This window comes from Cupressus sempervirens, chromosome 5, assembly GCF_028749045.1.
Source record: "Cupressus sempervirens isolate cs-2001-9-10 chromosome 5, ASM2874904v1, whole genome shotgun sequence".
Lineage (NCBI taxonomy): Eukaryota > Viridiplantae > Streptophyta > Pinopsida > Cupressales > Cupressaceae > Cupressus > Cupressus sempervirens.
The window spans coordinates 711283901-711306438 of NC_143122.1; the positions used below are offsets into that span (position 1 = coordinate 711283901).

Below are 22538 nucleotides of genomic sequence, written 5' to 3' on the forward strand. Positions count from 1 at the left end.
TTAAAAGCCTTTTAAAGCATATTTAACGTACTGTGCAGAGTTTGTTTTTTGGTCACCGGAATGTACCAACACTTTTTACAGCGTACGGGAGAGATGAAAGCATGCATGTCAGAGGAGTCAGGAGACTGACGTAAATGCAAACGGCACGGTGCCATGTTCTTGTTGACATCGACCAAAATAAATCCAAATTTGATTTTGATGCTTTTATAGACATTCGAATTAAAAAGTAAAATACAAATAGTGATCAAGTGTACGGTGTAAATAAATTATCTGAAAAGGTAAATTTTTTTGAAGTGACTGATTTCTTGAAAAGATTCAAGACAGAAAGAGTCACATGAAAAGAAGCTTAAAACTCTGTAAAGGATCTGACTTGTGGTCTATTAAACTCTCTGTTCTTCTGAAATGTCATTAAATCTCCAAAACGAACCAAAATTAAGCGTTATTCCGAACCTAAAGAAAATCAAACACAATTTGTGATATTGTACAGATGGCACACTCTTGGCGTGTAACAGTCTTCACTCAGGCAGCTGTCTGGCTCTCTGTTTTTATTCTGATGAATGCGTTGAACTTTTTGAGACCTGCAACCAGACATAGTGATTTGGATTTGTATTTTATCAGCGTGGGAGATGCAGAAGGGCCACTGTTAGAAACAAGAGCCCTTGCTAAACAGGCGAGTTTTTTTTCACTATACATCCATTTGTATAAACAGGTGACCTACCATATTACAATATACAGAGTACCAACAATGTAGAAATCTATAAGAAATTCAGAGAGTTCTTGTGGTTAGTTCTGTTAGAGATTGACGCTTTGCAATAGCAAGGATAATTCTCAATCTATTATATTGTTATTATGAAATGTTTCTAAAATTTGATTGTGGGAATTTTCTCTCAATGTTTTGTATCAAATCTAACGACCCATTATCAGAAACCAGTTCGTGATAGTTTGTATTTTTTTTTAAACGCTAAACAGAAAAAAATTGCAATTATTGGGTATTTTGAGAATTGTTGTGGCAGTAGACATGAAAAGCTCAAGGTTTTGCAATTGGGAATCAATGAAGTTTTGATTTAAAATTCTTTATGTTTGCATGATATGTATTGGTAGCGCTTTCATCATATGTTTCCAAGTGTTTATTTACATTTATGCTTAATGAGTTTTTTTGTTATTTTCGACCATGCCATAACCTTTGATTGTCAGGAGACTGGCTAATTAAGACTTGGGTTTTTTGGGATTGCTTTTGTTGTTGCAAGCTTTTACTTTTTTGAAGTATTCAGCTGCTCTAAGTTCTTGTTCTGCTGATTATGTTCGCTCTATGAGTGACAAATAATCATCTCTTTGTGTTTTTAGACATCGCACTTACTGTCTTGGGTGATTGTTCTTTTGAGATTATTATGTCCTTCTTTTCTACTTTGGTTCTTTTGAGATTATTATGTCCTTCTTTTCTAAGTTCTTGTTCTGCTGATTATGTTCGCTCTATGAGTGACAAATAATCATCTCTTTGTGTTTTTAGACATCGCACTTACTGTCTTGGGTGATTGTTCTTTTGAGATTATTATGTCCTTCTTTTCTACTTTGGTTATGGTCACTTTAAGATGAGCAAAGCACCCCCACTCTGTACTTTTGCTGGCATGTGCTTCTCAGCAGTTACTCTGGTCATTCTTGGTATCCTGCTAATTAAAATATCCAAATGGCAACTTATAGACATCAATTTCCGAATCAAATCAGATAAAATATTTAAATCAATTTGTGGTTTTTATTTTCCATTTCTGATTTTCAGGTTCAAGTTTGTTTTTGTCTTTCTCGTCTTTTCACTCTTACAGCTTAGTCATTTCTCCTCTTTTTTTTTCTTGTTCGTTTGAGCACTTTTGTTCTCTATTTACTCAATTTATTTTTATATTTATTTTTATCTTTATTTGGTTTTCTTGGTTTCTCTAGCTTTTCTTGGTTATTGTGCCCCCATCCCATCTTCTTCCTTTTATTCCTCCTTGGTCTGCAATCTTATCATTTTAATCCTTTAGCTCTCTAATTCTGATGATGGATTACAAAGTATGATCGGAAATGTTGATACAAAAATAGGAAAACAATCTAACCAGAAAGCTCAGCAAACATTGTAATGGATTGTAGAAATCTACTTTAACGTGACACCTATAGTCCTTGATTGATAAACACTAATTATTTTTAAATATATTTTTAAAAAGTTGATTTTGCATATGTGGAGTTGTTTTCAGGATTGATATTAGCCATTTAATATGTATTGACTCACTTTAGCTTCTAGTTTTCACCATCTGAAAATTATGCAATTTGCAGATAAAGGCGACTGCCTTGGAGTATGGTGTTCAGTTTGTCGTAAGCATCAGTGATGGTGATACGAATCATGGATTATTGGACAGTGTGCATGAGGTTTGTTCCAAGCCTTTATTGTGGTTTTTTGCCGTCAGCTAATGATATGCAATGTAAACTATTTCCTCGATGCTGAAATTCACCAGTGGAACAGAGTTTTTAAGGTCTTCGAAGGGTTTCTGCTTATCTATTATTTTCCACTACTGTGTTTCTTCTTCCAAAAGAGAAAAAAGCATCTGTGTGAACTATTGTTCTGTTACCCACCAAATAGTTGTTTTCTTGTTTTTAAAAACTGCTTGAGCAAGTGAATACAATTCTTGATCGCGTGTGCATATTTCGAAATTGGTCCATGAAGAAGCTCTCAACAATATCTCAAGTTACCTCATTTCTATAGAACATCTGCAATAGCATAATCGCTGCCATCTGTACCTGTCCCAATTGGTATTGATATGAAAACTAGTGGAATGGCTATGATTTGTGTCAATTCTCTACAAATCATGCCAATTTTAAATCCAAGAAAAGTGGTTCTTCCAAAAAATAATGTTTTCTTTGGCGTGAACAATTATTCTTTTACCCATCAAATAGATTTTTTCTTTTTAAAACTGTTTGAGCAGAAGGATACAATTCTTTGCTGTATTGAATGTGCCAATGTTGTCTCTTGTAAAAGCTCTGAATGATAGAAAACAAACATACTTACTTGGAGTAAAACACCTCCCATAGATGAGGTTCACATGACTGTCAAATTTGTCTCGTCCTAAATTGTCTGTTCAAGCACGAGGGATGATTAAACTTAGCTTTTTGTCTGCTCAAGCACGAGGGATGATTAAAGTGATGTACAAGGGATTTGGTGAAATCTTTTGCAGCTCTTAGAGTAGGGATATGTCCCCTTGGTATCCTACATCCCAAAAACCATTGTAGGGAGGGTATGTCCCATGGAAAACTAAAAAGTTTGAAGCAATGGAAATAGAAATGAAGAAAGAATTTGAGGCAATACTTATTGTAATCTCTGTCATGGGCACCATTTCTCCTTGCAATCAATCACCTACAGATGTTATATGCACCTTTATACATTTGTCTCAATGGCTCTGGCAAGCAAGAAAGTTCTCCACCTTGACAAATATAACCTGCAGCCTTTAGATACTGTTTTTGGTTGTTGCAGCTTTCTTATTTTATTCGCTTATGCACTGAATGTTGAAAGATCATAAATATCCATTAAAAAATTAATCATAACTTTCTTTCAGTATAGAAATGATCATAACTGCCAGAAACACTACAAATAAAATATATGAAAAGACAAAGAACTACTTTCTCTCACAACCTTTCATGAACCCACCATTTTTGCTTTGACACCAAATATAGAGATCTGATTAGAGATGACACTAAAGATATATGCTCACATAGCAGATATATTTAAAATATCTCATGCCTCCGTCCATGAAGGCATTATATATAGTGCATATATAACCAAAGTGTTGAAAAGAAACAAGGGGATCATAAAAATTCACATTTGAGGGCACATATTTAGGAAAGGTGCAATGACCCAAGGGGATCATAAATAACTTATGATAAGCTATGATTACAGAAGAGTAGGACAGTGATTTCATTAAGAAGCAATTCTGTTATTTCAAACAACAAAGATAATTAATTTTAAAGCAAATACTCCAATCTCAATGTAAACAACACTTAAAATACCGCAGTGATTGGAATGTTAAAAGGCACCTAATAGATAAACACTGGCAGTGACTGAATTATCATTAAGATGTATGATTAAATGAATAGATGATAACTGCATTAAGAGGTGCGATCAAGTGAATAAACAAGGGTAGTGATTGGTTATGAAGGGGCATCATTAAGAGGTTTAGTTCTGAAGGGACATAGCCATTTGTTAAGGGGCAGCAACTCCACAAGAATTGCCTCTCTTCAAAGAGACATTAAGATATAAAATAGAGAAAACCACAATGGAGCAAGGATCAAGAAAAGGAATCCAATTAGCATTGGTTCTCATAAGAGCGTATCAGTTCTCCAGATATCAGCAATCAGGCACTTAGATGGATCAAATCAGAGATTACTATTTATTGCAGGCAATAACACTCTCATTCAATGGTGGTATGCATGAATATATGTTTATTATGTATGCTTGATGTATATAGCATGATAATGTTTTAATGCATAATCCCATACATGAGGCCAAGAGGGATGGTATATTTGTTAATGCATAGGATCTCTGATAGAAATAAACTATAAAGATTACTATTTATTGCAGGCAATAACACTCTCGTTCAATGGTGGTATGCATGAATATATGTTTATTATGTATGCTTGATGTATCTAGCAATATAATGTCTTAATGCATAATCCTATACATGAGGCCAAGAGGGATGGTATATTTGTTAATGCATAGGATCTCTGATAGAAACAAACTATAAAGAATGTGATAAATCAGATTACTTAATCTCAGATTGTGTATTGCAGATCTTCAACTTCAAAATAGTATTATATGCTTGGAGAATCTTCTACTTGAATAAAGGATTGATAATCTGGTCTTCAATAATCTGCAAGAGATAGAGATCGCTGGGACCGCATATATGACTTGTGATTATGTTTTGTCCACACCAATGCAATGATAATATATATACAATGAATTGTCGTGTCCCCGTAGGGGCATGACTCTGGCCACGTAGGGTCATGACCCTACGTGGCCATAATTACTGAGTTATCTCCTTAACAATAATACAAATGTATGTTAATGATCGGCGGCAGTAACATGCCCGATAACATATTATAACCGATGAGTGAAACCCAATATGAATCGGTGACATTAATATATTCAATAACAAATGGAGCCCGATATGAATCGTGGCAGTAATATTGATCTCACACACACACAAATATACATATATATGTTATTCTTACCTGCAATATAATTCATAAAACCAAATTCAAATGTTTAGTATTACTTTGACTGATGCTATACTTCATCACTCCCTCTTAGCAAGGGAGAAGGAATAGACTCCTGAATAGATATCAGAATATAGAATATTTGTATATAACACATTATCTGACTTTAACACTCTGAAATTGTGACTTGTCAAATAATTAAAATCACCATGCTATGAACACTATCATAACATATATTATGATCTCTAATTGTCCGAAACAATATCTAGAGTAATCATAATCCATTCGTTATAAAATACTTCCGGTATATCCAGAACAAAAATAACTATCATGAGAACAAGCCTATCATTTGCAAGAGTGTCACCTTACAAAGATTACCTTCTGAATATATGTCCATGAAAGATCGTCACCTTTCATTACATATCTGATGCAACTAAACAACCATAGAAGCATAAACACATATAAATTGAAAATTTTAATTCAATATTCAATATTAGAATTTAATCATACCAAGTTTTCTTCTAAAGTATTCCAACTTCACTGTAGCAGAAGGCTTGGTAAAGACATCTGTTGTTTTCTCATTAGTACTGATGTACTCCAATTTGATAACACTCCGATCTACCATATCTCTAATGTAGTGATAAGGAATTTCAATATGCTCAAACTAATTGTGAAAAACTGGATTAGTTGAAAGCTTGATTCAACTCTAATTGTCACAATGAATCATAGTGGGCTTCAAATACCTTTTAAACAAATCAGCTAGTAACTTTCGTAACCATACAACTTCTCTGGCTCCCAAGGAAGAGGCTATATATTCTGCTTCAGTAGAGCTTAATGCAACTGAGGATTGTTTTCTGCTGAACCAAGAAATTATTCCAGATCCACGACTGAAGCAACATCCAGAAGTACTTTTACGTTTAGTAGGGCTGCCTGCCCAATCAGAATCTGAATATCCATGAAGATTGATTTCTACTTGATCATATATGATTCTCATGCCAATAGTGCCTTTTAGATATCTTAAGATATATTAAGCTGCCATTAGATGTATCTTCTTTGGTGCACACATGAACTGGCTCTAGGTGTTAGTAGCATAACATATATCAGGACGAATATTCACCATATACATTAAGGATTCAATAATTTTCCTATAGTGAGTAGGATCCGTAGATTCAAAGTTAATCGTATCGTCCTTCAGTTTGTGCAGGTTGACTTCCATAGGAGTAGTCGCTGGTTTACAATCCATCATTCCAAATTTTGTCAAAATATCAATAGTATATTTTCCTTGATTTAAAAAAATGTCGTTCCCTTTTTGCCAAACTTCTAGTCCTAGGAAGTAGTGGAGAAGACCTAGATCTTTCAAATCAAACTCTGTTGTTAGTTCTTGTTTACACTTCTTTATAAGATGTTCTTCACCTCTTATCAACAAATCATCAACATATAATACAAAAATAATCATGTCATCACCATCTATCTTGAAGTATAAGTTAGGATCAACTTCATTCTTAGAGTACCCTAACTTTGTTAAATAGTTCTCTATTCTCTCATACCATGCTCTGGGATCCTGTTTAAGACCATATAGTGCTTTTTTCAACTTACACACGTGTGATTTTCTGTCATGAGTGAAGAACCCTTCTGGTTGCTCAATATAAACTTCATCAATTTCACCATTTAAGAATGTTGTTTAACATCCATTTGATGAACTTTCCATCCTTTGGATGCTGCGATTGCCAAGATAGTCGTAACAGATGTGTATCTAGCAACTGGGACAAATTTTTTCTTCATAATCAATACCTTCTTTCTGTGAGAAACCAGGTGCTACAAATCTGACTTTGTATTTTTCAATGCTACCGTCAGGTGCATGCTTGATTTTGAAAAGCCACTTAGAAGAAACAACTGATTTGTTTTAGGTCTAGGTACAACATCCCATACATCATTTTTAGTATTGAATTATATTCTTCAATCACTGCTTATTTCCAAGGTTTTCTTGATAAGGCTTCTTCAACATTTGAAGGTTCTATTTTGATAAGTTCAGTTAATAGTGCTATGTAACAAGATTGATTTCTTGTCCTCTTGCTTTCTCTAACTACTTCATCAAGTTCAACATAATTCTCTTCTATCATTTTCCTGACCCAAAGTAGCCTCCTTTTATTGTTAGCATTTTCAATATTCTTAGGATTTGAAATAGTAGGTGAAGGAGGTTCAATATCATTCTCCCTCTCATTTTCTACAAGGTGATCTTCATCTATTTCAATGACAAGTTTTGTATATGATTCATCACTGTTCTTAGAAAGATTGAAGGCAATATCTTCTTCAAATTTAACATCTCTACTGATCTCAATTGTTCTTTGACTTAGAACATAGATCTTGTAGCCTTTGCTTGTTTCACTTTATCCAATGAGTATTCCCTTCTTTCCAGATGGTTCTAGTTTTGTTCTTTTCTCTTTAGAAATATGAATATAAACAAGACACCCAAATATTCTTAGGTGACCTAGATCTGGTTTGATACCTGTAAATACTTCTTCAAGAGTGGTGTTTTCTAATACTGAGTAAGGACATCTATTTTGAATGTAAATTGCAATGTTAGATGCTTCGGCAGAAAAAAGTATTAAGATTTTGGTCATGCATCATAGCTCTGGCTGATTCAATAATTGATCTATTTTTATTTTCTGCAACTCCATTCTGTTGAGGATTATACGGTACATAAAACTCTCTCTAATCCCAACAGTAATGCAAAAAATTTGTAAATTTCAGAGATGTGTTCACCTGCATTGTTTGATCTTAGTATTTTTATTTTCTTTCCTGACTGATTTTCAACTAGAGCTTTGAATTCTTTGAATTTTGATAATACTTCCATTGATTTATTTTGTTTGAGGAAGTAAATCCAAGATCTTCTAGAATAGTCATCAATAAAGATTACATAATAGAGACACCTATTCAAAGAGGGTATAGACATAGGACCACATAGGTCAGTGTGAATAAGTTCAAGTACAAATTTTGATTTATGAATACTTTTAGGAAAGGATTGCTTGGTATTTTTTCCTAGGGCACATCCTTTGCAAATGCCAAAGTGATTAGTTTTGAGACTAGGTAATCCTTTTACAATTTTCCCTATTGATGACAATGCACGGAAATGAATGTCCTCATCTCCTATGCCAAAGTTCAGTAGAATTTGAAGTTTCATGACTTAGGGCTAAATTTTGTTGATTACAAAGTTTAAATAAACTTCTGTCTCTAAATCCAATAGATATAGCTTTCTTGATGTTAGAATTCTTTGGCCAAGATAGAACTCTGTTCTCTTGATAGGTGATTCTTAATCCTTGATCAACAAGACAACAAATAGAGACCAAATTCCTTTTTATGCCAGTTACATATAAAACATTTTTAAGTTGGAGAGTAATACCTGAATTAAGATGAATTGAGCAAGACCCAATACCTTTAATCAGATGAGTAGAATTATCTCCAATGGTTACTTCTTCTAAGGAGTATTCTGAGAAGCTTTCAAATTTGTCTCTAAAGCCTGTAATATGTCAAAATGCTCCACTGTCTATAATCCAAGTGTTTTTTTTTTAAGTTTAATTCACTTGAGAGAGCTAGATAAAATGCAAGGATTTCTTCTTTTTCCTCTCTCTTCTTTGACTTTTGCTAGTGTTGCTTGAATCCTTTTTCGTTCTGGGAAGAAGTTGTGAGAGTGACCAGTTTTGTCACATTTGAAGCATTTTACTTTTGACCAACTCGTTTCTTATATGGTTTGTCAAATTCCTTCTTATTATGTTCGAATTTTCTTTTCTTGTTTGAATTTGCATGAAGAGCTTGAATGTCTCCCTCTTAATTTATGCTTAATCCTCTTGAAACTAATCTTGATTCTTCTTGAGTGTATTCATTTTTTAGTATTTCAAACTTAGAAAGTTCAGGTCGGGAGCTTAGACCTCGAATGAAGGTTTCCCATGATAGTGGAAGTCCTCTTAAAGCTGTCATGCTAAGTTCTATGTCATCAACTTGGCTTCCAATTGTTGCAAGTGGATCTTTTAACTTAGAGATTCTTAGAAAATAGGATGCAATTGACTCCCCATTATTCATTTTTATGTATAGAAGATCTTGCTTTAAAGTTAGCAATCTACTAGTATTATTGATTTCAAAAGTGTTTTTAATAGTAGAGAACATCTCAAATACAATTTGAAGACTGCATATAGAAGGGAGAATGAGATCCTTCACAAAACCTATAATAATTTTCATGGCTTTGTTGTTGTGTCTTTTCCATGTCGTTTTATCTGGATCATTTTTAGGAATAGTTTTGTTTGATTCTATGTACTCTTCTAATTCCATTTCTCTAAGTACTATAACTTGAATTTTCCATGATGAAAAGTTTGATGCTCCCTCAAGTATATCCTCTAATCTTACGTGATTAACCATTTTGATTTAGAGGATAAAAAATCTAATATTGAAATCTGAGATTTTTATTTTTATTCTGAATAATAGAATTTATTATTAGGATGGCTCTGATACCATGTTAATGCATAGGATCTCTGATAGAAATAACTTATAATTTCAGACTGTGATAAATCAGATTACTTACTTGATCTCAGATTGTGTATTGCAGACCTTCAACTTCATAATAGTATTCTATGCTTGGATAATCTTCTACATGAATAAAGGATTGATAATCTGGTCTTCAATAATCTGCAAGAGATAGAGATCGCTGGGACTGCATATATGACTTGTGACTGATATATGTTTTGTCCCCACTAATGCAATGATAATATATATACAATGAAGAGTCATGTCCCCATAAGGTCACACATGACTCTATGTGGCCAAAGGCCAAGTAGGGTCATGACCCTATGTGGGCATAACTACTTGGTTATCTGCTTAACAATAATACAAATGTATGTTAATGATCGACGGCAGTAACATGCTTGATAACATATTATAACCAGTGAGTGAAACCCGATATGAATCGGTGACATTAATATATTTAATAACAAATGGAGCCCAATATGAATCATGGCAGTAATATTTGATCTCACACACACACATATATATGCATATAAGAAAATGTGTGTGTGTGTGTGTGTGTGTGTGTGTGCGTGTGTGTTTATATATATATATATATGCCTGTTATTCTTACCTGCAATATAATTCATAAAACCTTATTCAAATGTTTGGTATTACTTTGACTGATGCTACACTTCAACAATATTTTGTCTTTGTCCTAGCGCGAGGATCACTTCGGGCACCCTACAATGTTTCCTTACCCAGACCCTATTATGGATCTATGGTTGAACCTAGAAAATGATATGGATGGATAGAGGATAGATGGATAGATAGATAGATAGATAGGTGGATGGATGGATAGACAGACAGGCAGGCAAGCAAACAAATATACAACCCTAGTAGTAATAATTGATTCTATGAATTTTATCTTCAATAATTGTCCAACACGATTGCAAGATTTCAACTAGGATCTATCTTGCTCTTACATTATTTGGGTAAAGTTATATCCCTAACTATATCATGTCCCTTTTTTTGTGATTCCAACGCAAATAATAGGGTATCTTACAGTAGTAAAGAAATCTCTTTAAGTATTCTACCCGTCTTTCGTAGAAATAAAAAAATAGCTTCTATTTTTTTAATGCATCGTCTTTTTAAATGTAATATAAATATTGGAATTTCATTGTTCATTCAATGCAATTTCAAATATGTTTGAGTATTTCAAAATTTCATATTTTATTCCTTGTATGAATTTTAATAATTATTTTTCTAGGTTTCATATTATATTTGTGTTGTCAGTTTACCAGTCCCCAAATCTAGGCCCCTAGTCACCTCATCCCTGAAACATATCATTAATGTCCCTTTGTCCCCCCATCCCAAGACTTTGTGGAACATAGGTTCAAGCTATTTTTTTTTCTCCATTGCTTGATTTTTTTATCGCCCCCTTTAGCTTTATCCATGGTTACATGCAAATAGCCCATTGGGTAGCTTCCCATCCACCTAGCACAAAACTCTTGAAATTCAAAATAAAACTTTATATTGGAATATTATTATAATCTGAATATAGAAAAAGTGAAATTAAAGAGTATAAATATAATTTTGAGGTTAAATTAATGATATCATGGTGCTCTTTGCGACGACATCATAAAAAATTGTCTTTGTGATCCTCTTTCTATTTGTCTTCACATACAAAGAATACACCCAAATATCTACTTTAAAGGTGTTAGAAGACCATTATTTCTTTGAGAGGAGATGAATTTAGTCATGAACCATTTGGTGTCACTTGTACAAAAAATTTCCCCTTGATGTGCTCTTTCATGGAGGTAAGTACCCAAGGGTGATTGTAGATGTACTTGGTAATGTTCTCAGCATCTTCTACCATGAATTTCATCCAATCAATTTTCTTATGTCCTCCAATAGAAGAACATTGCAATGGGAAATGTAAGGGCTCCAAAAGAGTGTTGGGTGCGTCTCTTTAACTAGTCTCCTTGCCATCACATATATTGTGACATTATCTTTCACAATTTGGACCACATTTTCTATATCAACCTGTAATGCAACTTCCTCCAACATTAACTAGATTTTCAACATTCTTTATGTTGTTAGAGGCGTCAATAGACCTCAATAACACCATTTGACCATTTGAAGCTGTAAAAAATTTGATGAATATGTGATTCCTTCCACTTGTCCATCCATATAATAATATAGTGCATCCTTTTTTGCACTAATTTTCAATTTATATTCCACAATTGTTTATGGAGCAACAATCCATTCAAATCATCTAGATTGTGTGCCAAAATTACTTTCCTTACAATGGTCAAGTTTGTGACTGGATAGCCCTTATATAGGCTTCTTGCCATCTAGAATGGAAGGTTGTTGTATAACCAAAATTCTCACAGTTTGTGCTTACTTTGCCAGTTTCTCCTCGTTCTAAATTGTCCCTTCAAGTCAATTGCAAACGTGGCATGCTTTGCTGAATGAACAATCATTGTGACCATAGTCAGCTAGAGCTCAATGAAGCGGACATGCTACAAATTTGTGGACCATGAGAGAAGCCCACGTTCTCCATCTCTTTTATTTTTTCTGTTTATTTCTACATTATTTTGGGATGCATCACTGCTGCTGGTTGTGTCCCATTCTCCATTTTGCCTCTCTATCAAAATAAGGACTGCATTCATCTTCGTTACTGCCTCTAGCTCAATATGTGGACATAATTTGACATTGCAGCTAGCCATCCATGCAAGGTGGTATTTGAGGAAACGAATGCTTTCACTCATCTTCAGTAAATAATAGCTTGCTTTGTACACTTATTTGCATCCACCAAGTTTACTAAATGGTATAAAAGAAATTAGATTGAATGAAGACTGGATATATCCCTTTAAAAACATCCCTTGTAAGGCTAGAGAGAGCTGTAAATTGATACAAAAGTAATGCAAATTTCACCCATGGGTCAATTTACATTGTCTTTGAAGATCATGTTAATTTACAGCATTCTTTTCTCTTTTTTCATATCCAACTACCATGTAGCCTCTCAATGAATCTACATCTCCCGTAATTTATAACACAATCTTTAGTTGATAAACAAAATGCCCCATTTTAATTAAAGTGTGGATCTAGAACAATTTCATTCTCTCTTTTACACTCAGAAATATTGTACAAGTATGATATGAAAACATGATTATAATATATTTCATGCACAATATAATATTTTAACATAATCCATAAATCTTATAGATTCTCTTGACATTTTGCAGGTATTTCACACATATCCACCTTTGCAAGTACCCTGGTAATGCCATGACAATTCTTTTGTTTGTGTTATTCATTCTGCATCCAATAACTTGGCCCTTCAATACTTTGGAATTAAGTAATTTGACATTCCACATTCATCACTTTTTAGATATTTTAGTTCGATTGGAATTTGTCATTTAACTATGTAAAGTATGAGTCATCTGCAATAACTAATTCTCACGAGTATTTGTGCATACATACATACATGATACATGTATATAGCATTAACCATGGAACCTCAGACTTATGCATTGAATGCACCAAAAGCTTGCCAATTTAAAAACAGGCTTTGAGGAGAACACCTTTGGGTTGAGTGCTAGCATCTAAGCATTATCCTTCAAGGGAATGTTAATGTTGATTATAGATGCTTGTGTTCTTTGTGGGCACTCTTGCCTTATGAATCTGCAATAATTACTAATACAAATGAAGAGAAGTGTCATGCAAATGGTTGCTTGTAGAAATTGGTCATGTATCTGATCATTTTTTTACATTGCAGATTCAGAAGAGCATGTTTCTTTAAAAATAATCATTATAAAAAAGCAGATTATAGGTGTCTTGGTCATTCTTCTTCCAATCTCGGGATAAGAACACGTTCCTACTTCTAACCTGATTATATTTCAATTTGAGTTATGTGCAGGCACTCTATTGGAGCTCATTACCAGGAGGGCAAGATTAGATACTTTCTAAACCAGATTCCAATTCCACTTCATCATACTATGGATATTATTGGCATTGACACCATTGAGTTGCAGGTGATCTACCTTTCTGAAGTTATATGATTGAATTCTAGTCTTAAGGTTTAGAGTCATCATGTTTGAATATGGCCCAAACTTTAATTACAATGGCATCTGTTCTGTGTGTGTTTGTATTATCACTGTAAGAAGGTCTTTCATGAATCTAAAACCATTTTCTTCAGACTTTCAAAATTTCAAGAAAACATGGCATGGATCTCTTCACTGGACTCTTGTGCATAAGTGTCAGCCTAAATCTTTCCAGACTTTTCTGTTGGCATGCAATGCAATCCGTTAGGCCATATGATTTAACTCTTTTAGGAGTAGATATTATGAACCTTTGAGGTGTGCCTATGTTGAATCTGCAAAATAAGGAAAGATGTTATATGGGAGACACTGCATAATAAAAGTCATTAATCCATCTTAGTTGCTAGTAGCTCAATATTTTATCCAAAAACTATACAACATTATGAGTACATGATAGCTATCTGTGGTCCCTAGAGGCTTTGCCTTCTAGAGAGAGCATTATTACAAAGTTCAAGCATGTTAGATGACACAGTTTTTCTTTTCCTGGAAATTTCTATTTAGCATCATGGTTGATGTCATTCCCTCATAATACCCATCTAGTGTAATTATTAATAATGAGAGGTTAATCTTCAACTTTCTGTAATTTGAACGTGCAAAACAGATTTTTGGAACTATTTGTGTAGAAGAAAACATGGGTCAAAAATGTGGCGCCTCATTCGGACAAATGCCAAGATTCAAATCAGAGCTTCTATATCAGTAGTTTGTGGTATATTATGAGGCGTGGAAATATTAAAATCACAATAGCATATAGAATTAAAGCACAACAAAATTAATCAGCATCTCAAATGTGTTGATCATTATACCTTCATTATTTAATTTTGCCTTCCATTAATATTTTTTTCTTCTACTGCCTCATGAGCTTGTGAAGGATGGATTTGTATGAGTCATTGAGTTCCATTCCTTCATCTATAACAAGATTATCAAGGTGTTTCCCAATCTCTACAGCTTGCATTATTAGTTTTATTCTCAACCCCATACAAACTTCATCAGTGAAAGATTGGAGTGACCTTCCAATGCAAAGCTGTCTACCTGACAATGGTTGTGGTTACTGATCCTTGATTTTATATTAGAAAGTTTTCCTTGTTACCAATAAAAGGGCAATTACAAAACAAACCATTGTGATAATCCCTACTGCTTAACTTTGGATCATGAGTGCCTTATATAGATTAGGACAGTCCAAAATTATGTTTGTGGAAAGAAATGATTCTTATGTCGTGCTGTCTTAAAATTATTGGTATTTGACTTGATATTATCACTCAGGTGCTAGATTTACCTTAGGAAAGATGCTTCTTTATCTCATTTGAACTTATCTTTGAGTAGCTTTCTTTTTCTGATCGGCTTCGTGTTGTAACCTTTTTTAAATCTGAAGTTGATCAATGGACCATATAGCATTGATTACTCTTGCAGTTGTCTTTATATTGGCGAAACAAGAAGTTTCTAACAAATAATAGAAATAATTAATGATATAATAATATACTTTATGGTGGTTTCAATGTATGCCCAACTCATGATGTACCTTTGAGGAGCCTCAACTTTTAATATCATTATTGAAATTGATGATGGGCCTTGAAATGTGGCTTGAAACTTAAAATTGATTTCTCTTCTATAAAATTATTTCCAAAAATTGGTTTCACTATTAAGATTTTACAAACTTCATAATCATGAGTGGCATCATCATCACAAGCACTAATGTTATTGATATTCTTGAGAGTCAAATCCTTTTTGGGATCCCATATTCTTGTGTCAAATCCTTTCTCAGATCACATCTTTATCAGCTGCCCCATCATGTTATATGTTAAAAAGGGCTAACAATAGTTAGTTTGTCATTTTAACAAGTAATTAATGTGACCCCAACTGAAGATTGATATATTCATATCATGGTAGAATTTTGCAGGTATCTTCCTGAAGAGGTCTCACTGATCCAAAAATGTTTGATTAGAAATAAAAATCAGGCAATTATTGGTTAGCCTTTTAACTTTAGCTGTTTGGAGACTCATACCTTGACCTCGAAGACTTATTTATGATATCAGAAGCATAGTTGAAAATTTTTCCAACTTGCAAAACTCACGAGCAATTGTGAGCCAGGAGGCCTTGGCAAGTTACTTGGTAGAATTTTTGAAACAATCGCCATGATTCCTGTCTAAATGAGTATTATTATTTTAATGTAATATTAAAAGTGTTGTATATTACTGATACTAATAATATGTACTACAAATTTCATAGTATGTTTTTTTATTTATATTTTAAATGATTTATGTCTTTTTAAAAGGTCTACAACATTGTCAAGTCATTGCCGATTTTTCCCTCAAGCTTTTTCAAGTCCCTATTTTTTTTAAACATTTGACTCGCCAAGTTTTTGCCAAGTCTGTGTCTGACAGCTATGATTAGAAGTATGTTCTATTTGGGAGAAATGCATGGAGATGCCTGCAGATATTAAGATACTCAAGATAATGTTTTGTAGCATCTATGTGTCTCCTGAAGTATCCATTGGAACTTGAGAAACATACTAGAGAATTTTCTTAGCTATATCATATATACTACATTGTTTTCCTTTCCCAAAGTGCTAATAACCAGTTGCCAAGAGTTAAAAGAATTATAGAAAAATACAAATAAATATGTTTTATGTGTTTTGCATGAAAACTCGAGTTTTTCTGTAGCAGAAAATTCTTTTATCAAAGCTCAAAGTGATATTAGTAAGTAGAGAGAACAATCTTAAGATGTCTCTGCAAATTTTTTTTGATCAATTGTTTCAGGGTATTTACTGGTAGCTTCTGCGTATAAACTCTATGCTGTACATGTAAACCTTGTGTATGTGTTTATAGTATGTTATAGAATATTTGATGTACTTTTTATATGTTTCTGTCTTTATGAACCCTCATACCATCTTTTTTTTAAATTGAACCCCCATCCCACTTCCCATCTCTGGATTCCAAGACATCTTATGAGAGTATGATAATGCCATAATCTTCTGATATATATTCAGTATAAACTACCATTTCACCTCTAATAGTCGAAGGTTGTTGCACCCCCTTAATCATGGGAGATGCCAAAATGAGTACATTACTGTTATTGAAATCGCGAACATAGTACTTCATGTTTTCCTGTCACAAAGATAGTACAAACATGGTTCTTCTTTATGTTTGCCTGTTAGAAGTTATATCCAGGTTATTTGGTACTGAAGTTTCTATTGTAAACTCTTATTTTCTTTATGTTGGTGTGGTACAATACATCCAAATTACATGCTTTTGGGAAAGCAATAAATGTATCCCTCTAATAAATGAAAAAGAAAAACAGAAACATCACAGTGGATAATCTTCTAATATAGTGTTCTTGTAAACACAGAAATCCTGTAAAAATGGCTCATTGGAAAAGGGAAATCAGGAACAAGTGGCGTGGCTCATTAAAACTTTAGAAGATACCACTTCAGACTGGTAAAGTGTTCAGATTGTTTTAAAATCTGATAATGGCTATGTTGAATCTTGTTTGGAGTTTTTCTATTATTGTTTGTATGCTTGATGATCTCTGGTACTTAACATCAATGCCCATCACATTTGACTTTTTCTATGTTCAGAACTTCCGAGCATTGATCACTAGTTGTTAAGCCAACAAAGGATCTGCTGAGCACAATTGCTATCTGGGATAGCAGCAAGAATTTCCCCTCAATATGAACATGGATTCTATAGAAGAACAAGGCTGTAGCTTTAATGTTTTCTAGGAGCCTAGGGGATCTGATTTGTGTCCCATTCTTTATTAACATAGATCTGTAAAATCCTTTAATCCTTTCCCACATGAAATCATCATAGACTTAAGAAATATTGAATGTCATCAGCCTATTGGCTATAAGAACAAACCATTTTGGTGTAGAGTCTGCTATAAGCATGGCCATTTAGAAACAGAGTGGCTTTCTCGGGCTTGCAATGGTCAAGAACTTGTCCAACACATGGAGCAAAATCAAACATTAGGATGCTCAACTGTAGTACAATTACTCAATTGGCCCAATATGGGTATACTTATTCTTTGGGTGTTATGTGATGCCCTCAATAACACCAACACTCAAATGAAACATAAATTTCAAGAATCTTAGATAAGGAAAGAGAGCAACAGAAAATCAGAACCACTTGATGAATGGAGTACATTATTCATCCTTTTTCTGCTCTAGCTGAACTTGAACCAGAGAAAATTGAGGGAGTGGCAGAAGCAACCCGTAACTCTTTTCTATGCAAATGTAAAACCAAGACATCTACGTAAACCTGTTACATTTTTTTTTGGTAAACACTCGTCCTTTTTTATCTAACCTTCTGAAAAGTTACAATTCAGCTCCACCACTGAGAGCCCAAATTCGTAGATCAAGGTAGAAATTCTAAAAAGTATCCAAGATGATTGATGGTCTTATCCTCATGCTTACCTAGATCACTCACATATCGAAACAGAGGAAGTCCTTGATAGATGCTAGATACTCCCTACTGGAAGCTTAGCTGGGGAAATCTCCAATGAGAAAGAGCAGGTTATGTAAGCTTGAGCTAAGAAAAGGCAATTAGGATTTTGCACACATTCAATAATATGGATATTATCATGAATGTTCATGTCATTCACTTACACTACAAACCTAAATTTCTTAGAAAGAATGTCAGCACTGATCAGATAGCTATGATTATTTTCCAAGAAGTTGCAAAAACAGGGATCAGCATGAAATTTAAAAGACTCAAGTTGCTGAAATTCAGTAGAGAAGAAAAACATTACCTGCATACCCAATGGAAAGTCTTTATAGATATGGAAAACTACCTTGGTGACTCGCAATGAAATAATGTCGTATTTTACTAACCAGAAATGTTGTGCCAAGAAAATTGCTGAGCTTGAACATATTGATCAACATTGACTATTGGCCATTTCTTATATGGTTGATAAGATTTAATCCAAATTTATAGAAGTCAGAATAAAACCACTTTTTGTAAAATTTCTTTCTTACTCTTTGTTTGGTCCTTTTTTGGGTCAATAAATAATAGGTAACTTTCTAGGCATCTAGGATTTTATTTACTCCTGTGAAACTCTGAACAAGGCTGGAGTCATCAGAAAAGGTAGACATGTCAGAAACTTTTAATTGGTGCAGCTGGGATATGGTACCACAAGCCACACAGGACTTCAGTTTGTCAAAGCCTGTGATGCATTGGATCAGTTGCTTTTTAACAATACTTACATGCTCTATTGTCTTACATGGACTTCAGTTTGTCAAAGCCTGTGATGCATTGGATCAGTTGCTTTTTAACAATACTTACATGCTCTATTGTCTTACATGGTGATACTGATCAATTTTTAACATTACTAGATGACTTGAACAGGAAAATCTCCTTAGTTCATATTTATTGCTAATCACGAAAGAGAATGAGTCACTTGGTTATACACTCAAAAAATGAAGCCAAATGTCATAAACTGCCAGCTGTCCAGTGAGAAACTTGAAATTGTTCTTTGCTAATTCTACATTAGTGGTAAATACTCTTGTTTAGTACATAAAACACCTCAACAAATTGCTTAGTTTGGACCAGCTGACTACATAATGGAGGATCAAACATTCCTGCACTTTGGAAAAGAGAGATCCTCACTATGTTGTAATTTCAGGAAAGCAAGCTTACCATGAAAGTCTCCAGATGCACTTATAAATGACTCTGTTATGGTGGACACATACCTCCTACAAAATTTGCTCAAAGAAATATGTTTTGAACCCTGATAATGTCTGAAGTGGGCTTATTGTCAGAAACATACTCTCTTGTCATTGAAAGTTGCATAGTGACTTCAAGAATACTCTATTATAACCTGGAGTAGAATTATCGAGGACAAAAATCTGACCAATCTGGATGAGAAACTGTTATAAGTTGCTTAGAAGACTGTGATATTAAAGTCTGAAAAATATTGTAACAGTGTTCCCAACAAACAAGCTACATGTCAAATAGGGAATGATGATACCATATAGTTCTGGGAGGATAGTTGGTAAGCCAACAGTTAAAAGTGATCCTCTGCTTCCTGACCTTTAGAGAGCTCTCTGCCAAGGCTATCTTAAGCTGGATGATAATTGAAGACTAGAATAGGATTGAAACGGGGTGGACTCTGGATGCGATCAACATGGTTGGCACTCTTCCTGCTTAGGAAACCACTTTATCTTCTCAATCATCCGATTGACACACCTTTTCACTCAATTCAGATATCTGCCTACAAGGTTATAATGTGATTGGCCGTAAGATCTGGGGAAAAGTTTGGCCTCAGCCTATAGCCTAAAGATCAAAACCTTCAATTGGCTTCTCTATCAGGGCAGCATCTTGACAGTGGGTAATCTTTGCAAAGAGAGGATGGATCGGCCCCTGTTTCTACACCAGTACCGAACACAGTGATGAAACTATCTTAACATCATTTACCAATTGCCCCTTTCCTCAGTCTATAGGGAAAGCAATGGGAAAACTTTCCAACACTCATTTTCAGTCTATAAACAAGATAAGAGGGCCTTTTCCAAATGGTCTAAAATTTCTACTCAAATGGCTGATATTCAAAGACAATACCTGTCTCCTCCAGCATTTTTGCTTTGGCACATAATTCAGGAAAGAAATGGTTGGAAATTTGAAAGTACTGGTCATAGAATTTTTAATCTGACCATAATTCTTAAAGACCAAACAAGGAGCAGGATTCTTCTATCAATGCCTGCTTATCAAGCCTCGGGATTCTACCAATTCGCTTACTTTAAAAATTTGTAATGCATGGAAGATTCCCTATCCCTATAAACTGATCAGATTGCATGGCAGAATCCAACCACTATGGATTTCCCCCCATGATACACGAGATAGTGTCCCCAAGATTTTCTGCCTATATCCTCATCCTAAGAACATCTCAGGAACTGGTGTGGCTCGGAGACATTTCCTCAGATCTGACACTCTAAACTGTTAAAGAAATTATGCAATGCTTCTATAATGGTCATTCAATTAGGATCTCTGTTTCGTATTAGTGTTAAACATAATGAGAAGATGTCAGCATTGTTGTCATTGATGTCAAAACCTTTGTACCCATTACATAGTTTTATCGATTGATTGTTGGCAATATCAGTTGGATGTCTGTTTATTGTCAATATGATATTAGAGTTTCGGTTATTTACAGTTTTGGAATATGTTTGTCAAGTGTGATGGAGCCCAAAATTCTAGTCTCCATTTTTTATCTTGAAGAGTGAGTAAATATAAATTTGGAGACAGAAGGGATTCAGAGATTTATGTTCATATGCAAGGGAAGATGACAGAGGCTCCTATGCAACACTATCACTGCAATCTGACAATAATTTCCAGAAAATATATTGAGCCTTGTAGACACAAAGACAACTTTCAGATTGCTAAAGAAAATGGTATATACAATGATAATCATGATATACGTATCATGACTTTAATAGCAATTGATTATAGAAGAAACAATGTGGTACAGAGGACAAACTAATTCCTTCGTTAAGGAACAAAGAAAGTATACACAAAGTTTGAGTGGAGATTAGTGGCGGCATTAAATTGTAATAAAATTGGAGTTTTCAAAGATAATAATATATATGATGACAGAGAGAGTGAAACCAGTAAGAATCGAATGTATCAAAGTAATAGTTGCCATGAGTCTGCGGCACGATATAATGAGAGCTAACGCAAAATAGAAGAGGACTATGAATATAGGAAATTATTGATGGCGGTCCCCAACAGAAAATCATTGTATGTGTCCAGATCGAAGCAAGCAACATAAGATCATATAAAAGGTTAAGTTTGTGCCCAACGGCAACCAAATCGATCCAGGTGTATGGAAGACAATCAAATCATATGCAGCTCCAGTATACAGGAATTTTGTGTCATATACTACTAATCTGTATCTAATGATACTTCATGTCTCTCGCAAGTATGAATAAAAATACGGAGGAGTTCCGGCTCAAATGCAAAGTATGGAGCAAAAGGCATAAATTTGATCGCTTTTGAGGGAAATGAACATCATGGAATCTCCAGTGGCAATGATAAAGAATTTTCAGAACACAAAAGGACACACGAATTTTGCATGACAAGGATCTCCCGTCAGTACCAGATACTCATAAGAGGTGTATACGCCTGGAAAATTGCTACGGTAGATAAGTTTGAAGAAATTAAAAGGACAGAAATGCATTTTCTTCACTGAGATATTTTTTATGATTCAAATATATTAGTTGCGATTCATTTAGCAAGCAGCCGTTTGTATTATAAACAAGGCTTAAGATATATTATTCCATTATTTTTTATGAAGGTGTGTGATGTTTTGTAAAGGCACCCGATACCCCTCCAAAATCTATAAATATAGATGTCGAAACAATTGACAAGATATATACAATATTCAATATATTAAGCATTTAGTGTATTATATTCTTTCATGGGTAAAGAAATGATTTTTTGAACCAAGCCCGTGGATTGTGGATTATTGAATAAATTTTTATGCGATTCTGAAATCGAAATGCATTGGATGGATCATCTGTAAAGAGTGTCTCTATGTGCAATTTTTATTTCCAGCACAATCTGTAAGCATATATTTTTTATTTATTTGATTAGGGTTTAAAATATTATTAAGTTTTGTCCTTTATAATTATTTTCTTAAAATTCTATAAATATTTTAATGTTTGGACAAGTGGACTGGGTCATTATTGCATTTTAAACTTGATAAATATAGATATTGTGAAATATT

General features: G+C 34.0%; 1 protein-coding gene across 3 annotated transcripts in view; it reads left to right on the forward strand.

Moving 5' to 3' along the window:
* The first annotated feature begins 251 nt into the window (after nucleotides 1-251).
* Nucleotides 252-22538, forward strand: part of LOC149557970 (Calcineurin-like metallo-phosphoesterase superfamily protein) — a 51501-nt gene continuing 29214 nt past the window's right edge. Inside the window, exons 1-5 of one of the 3 annotated variants that reach the window (XM_089832412.1) lie at nucleotides 252-670; nucleotides 2305-2397; nucleotides 12978-13012; nucleotides 13652-13766; nucleotides 17175-17263. In XM_089832412.1, coding sequence (XP_089688538.1) covers nucleotides 488-670; nucleotides 2305-2397; nucleotides 12978-13012; nucleotides 13652-13766; nucleotides 17175-17263 — 515 coding nt within the window. In that variant the 5' untranslated portion in view covers nucleotides 252-487. The remainder of the gene's footprint in view (nucleotides 671-2304; nucleotides 2398-12977; nucleotides 13013-13651; nucleotides 13767-17174; nucleotides 17264-22538) is intronic. The other 2 variants (XM_089832413.1, XM_089832414.1) reach the window with 2 other exon arrangements.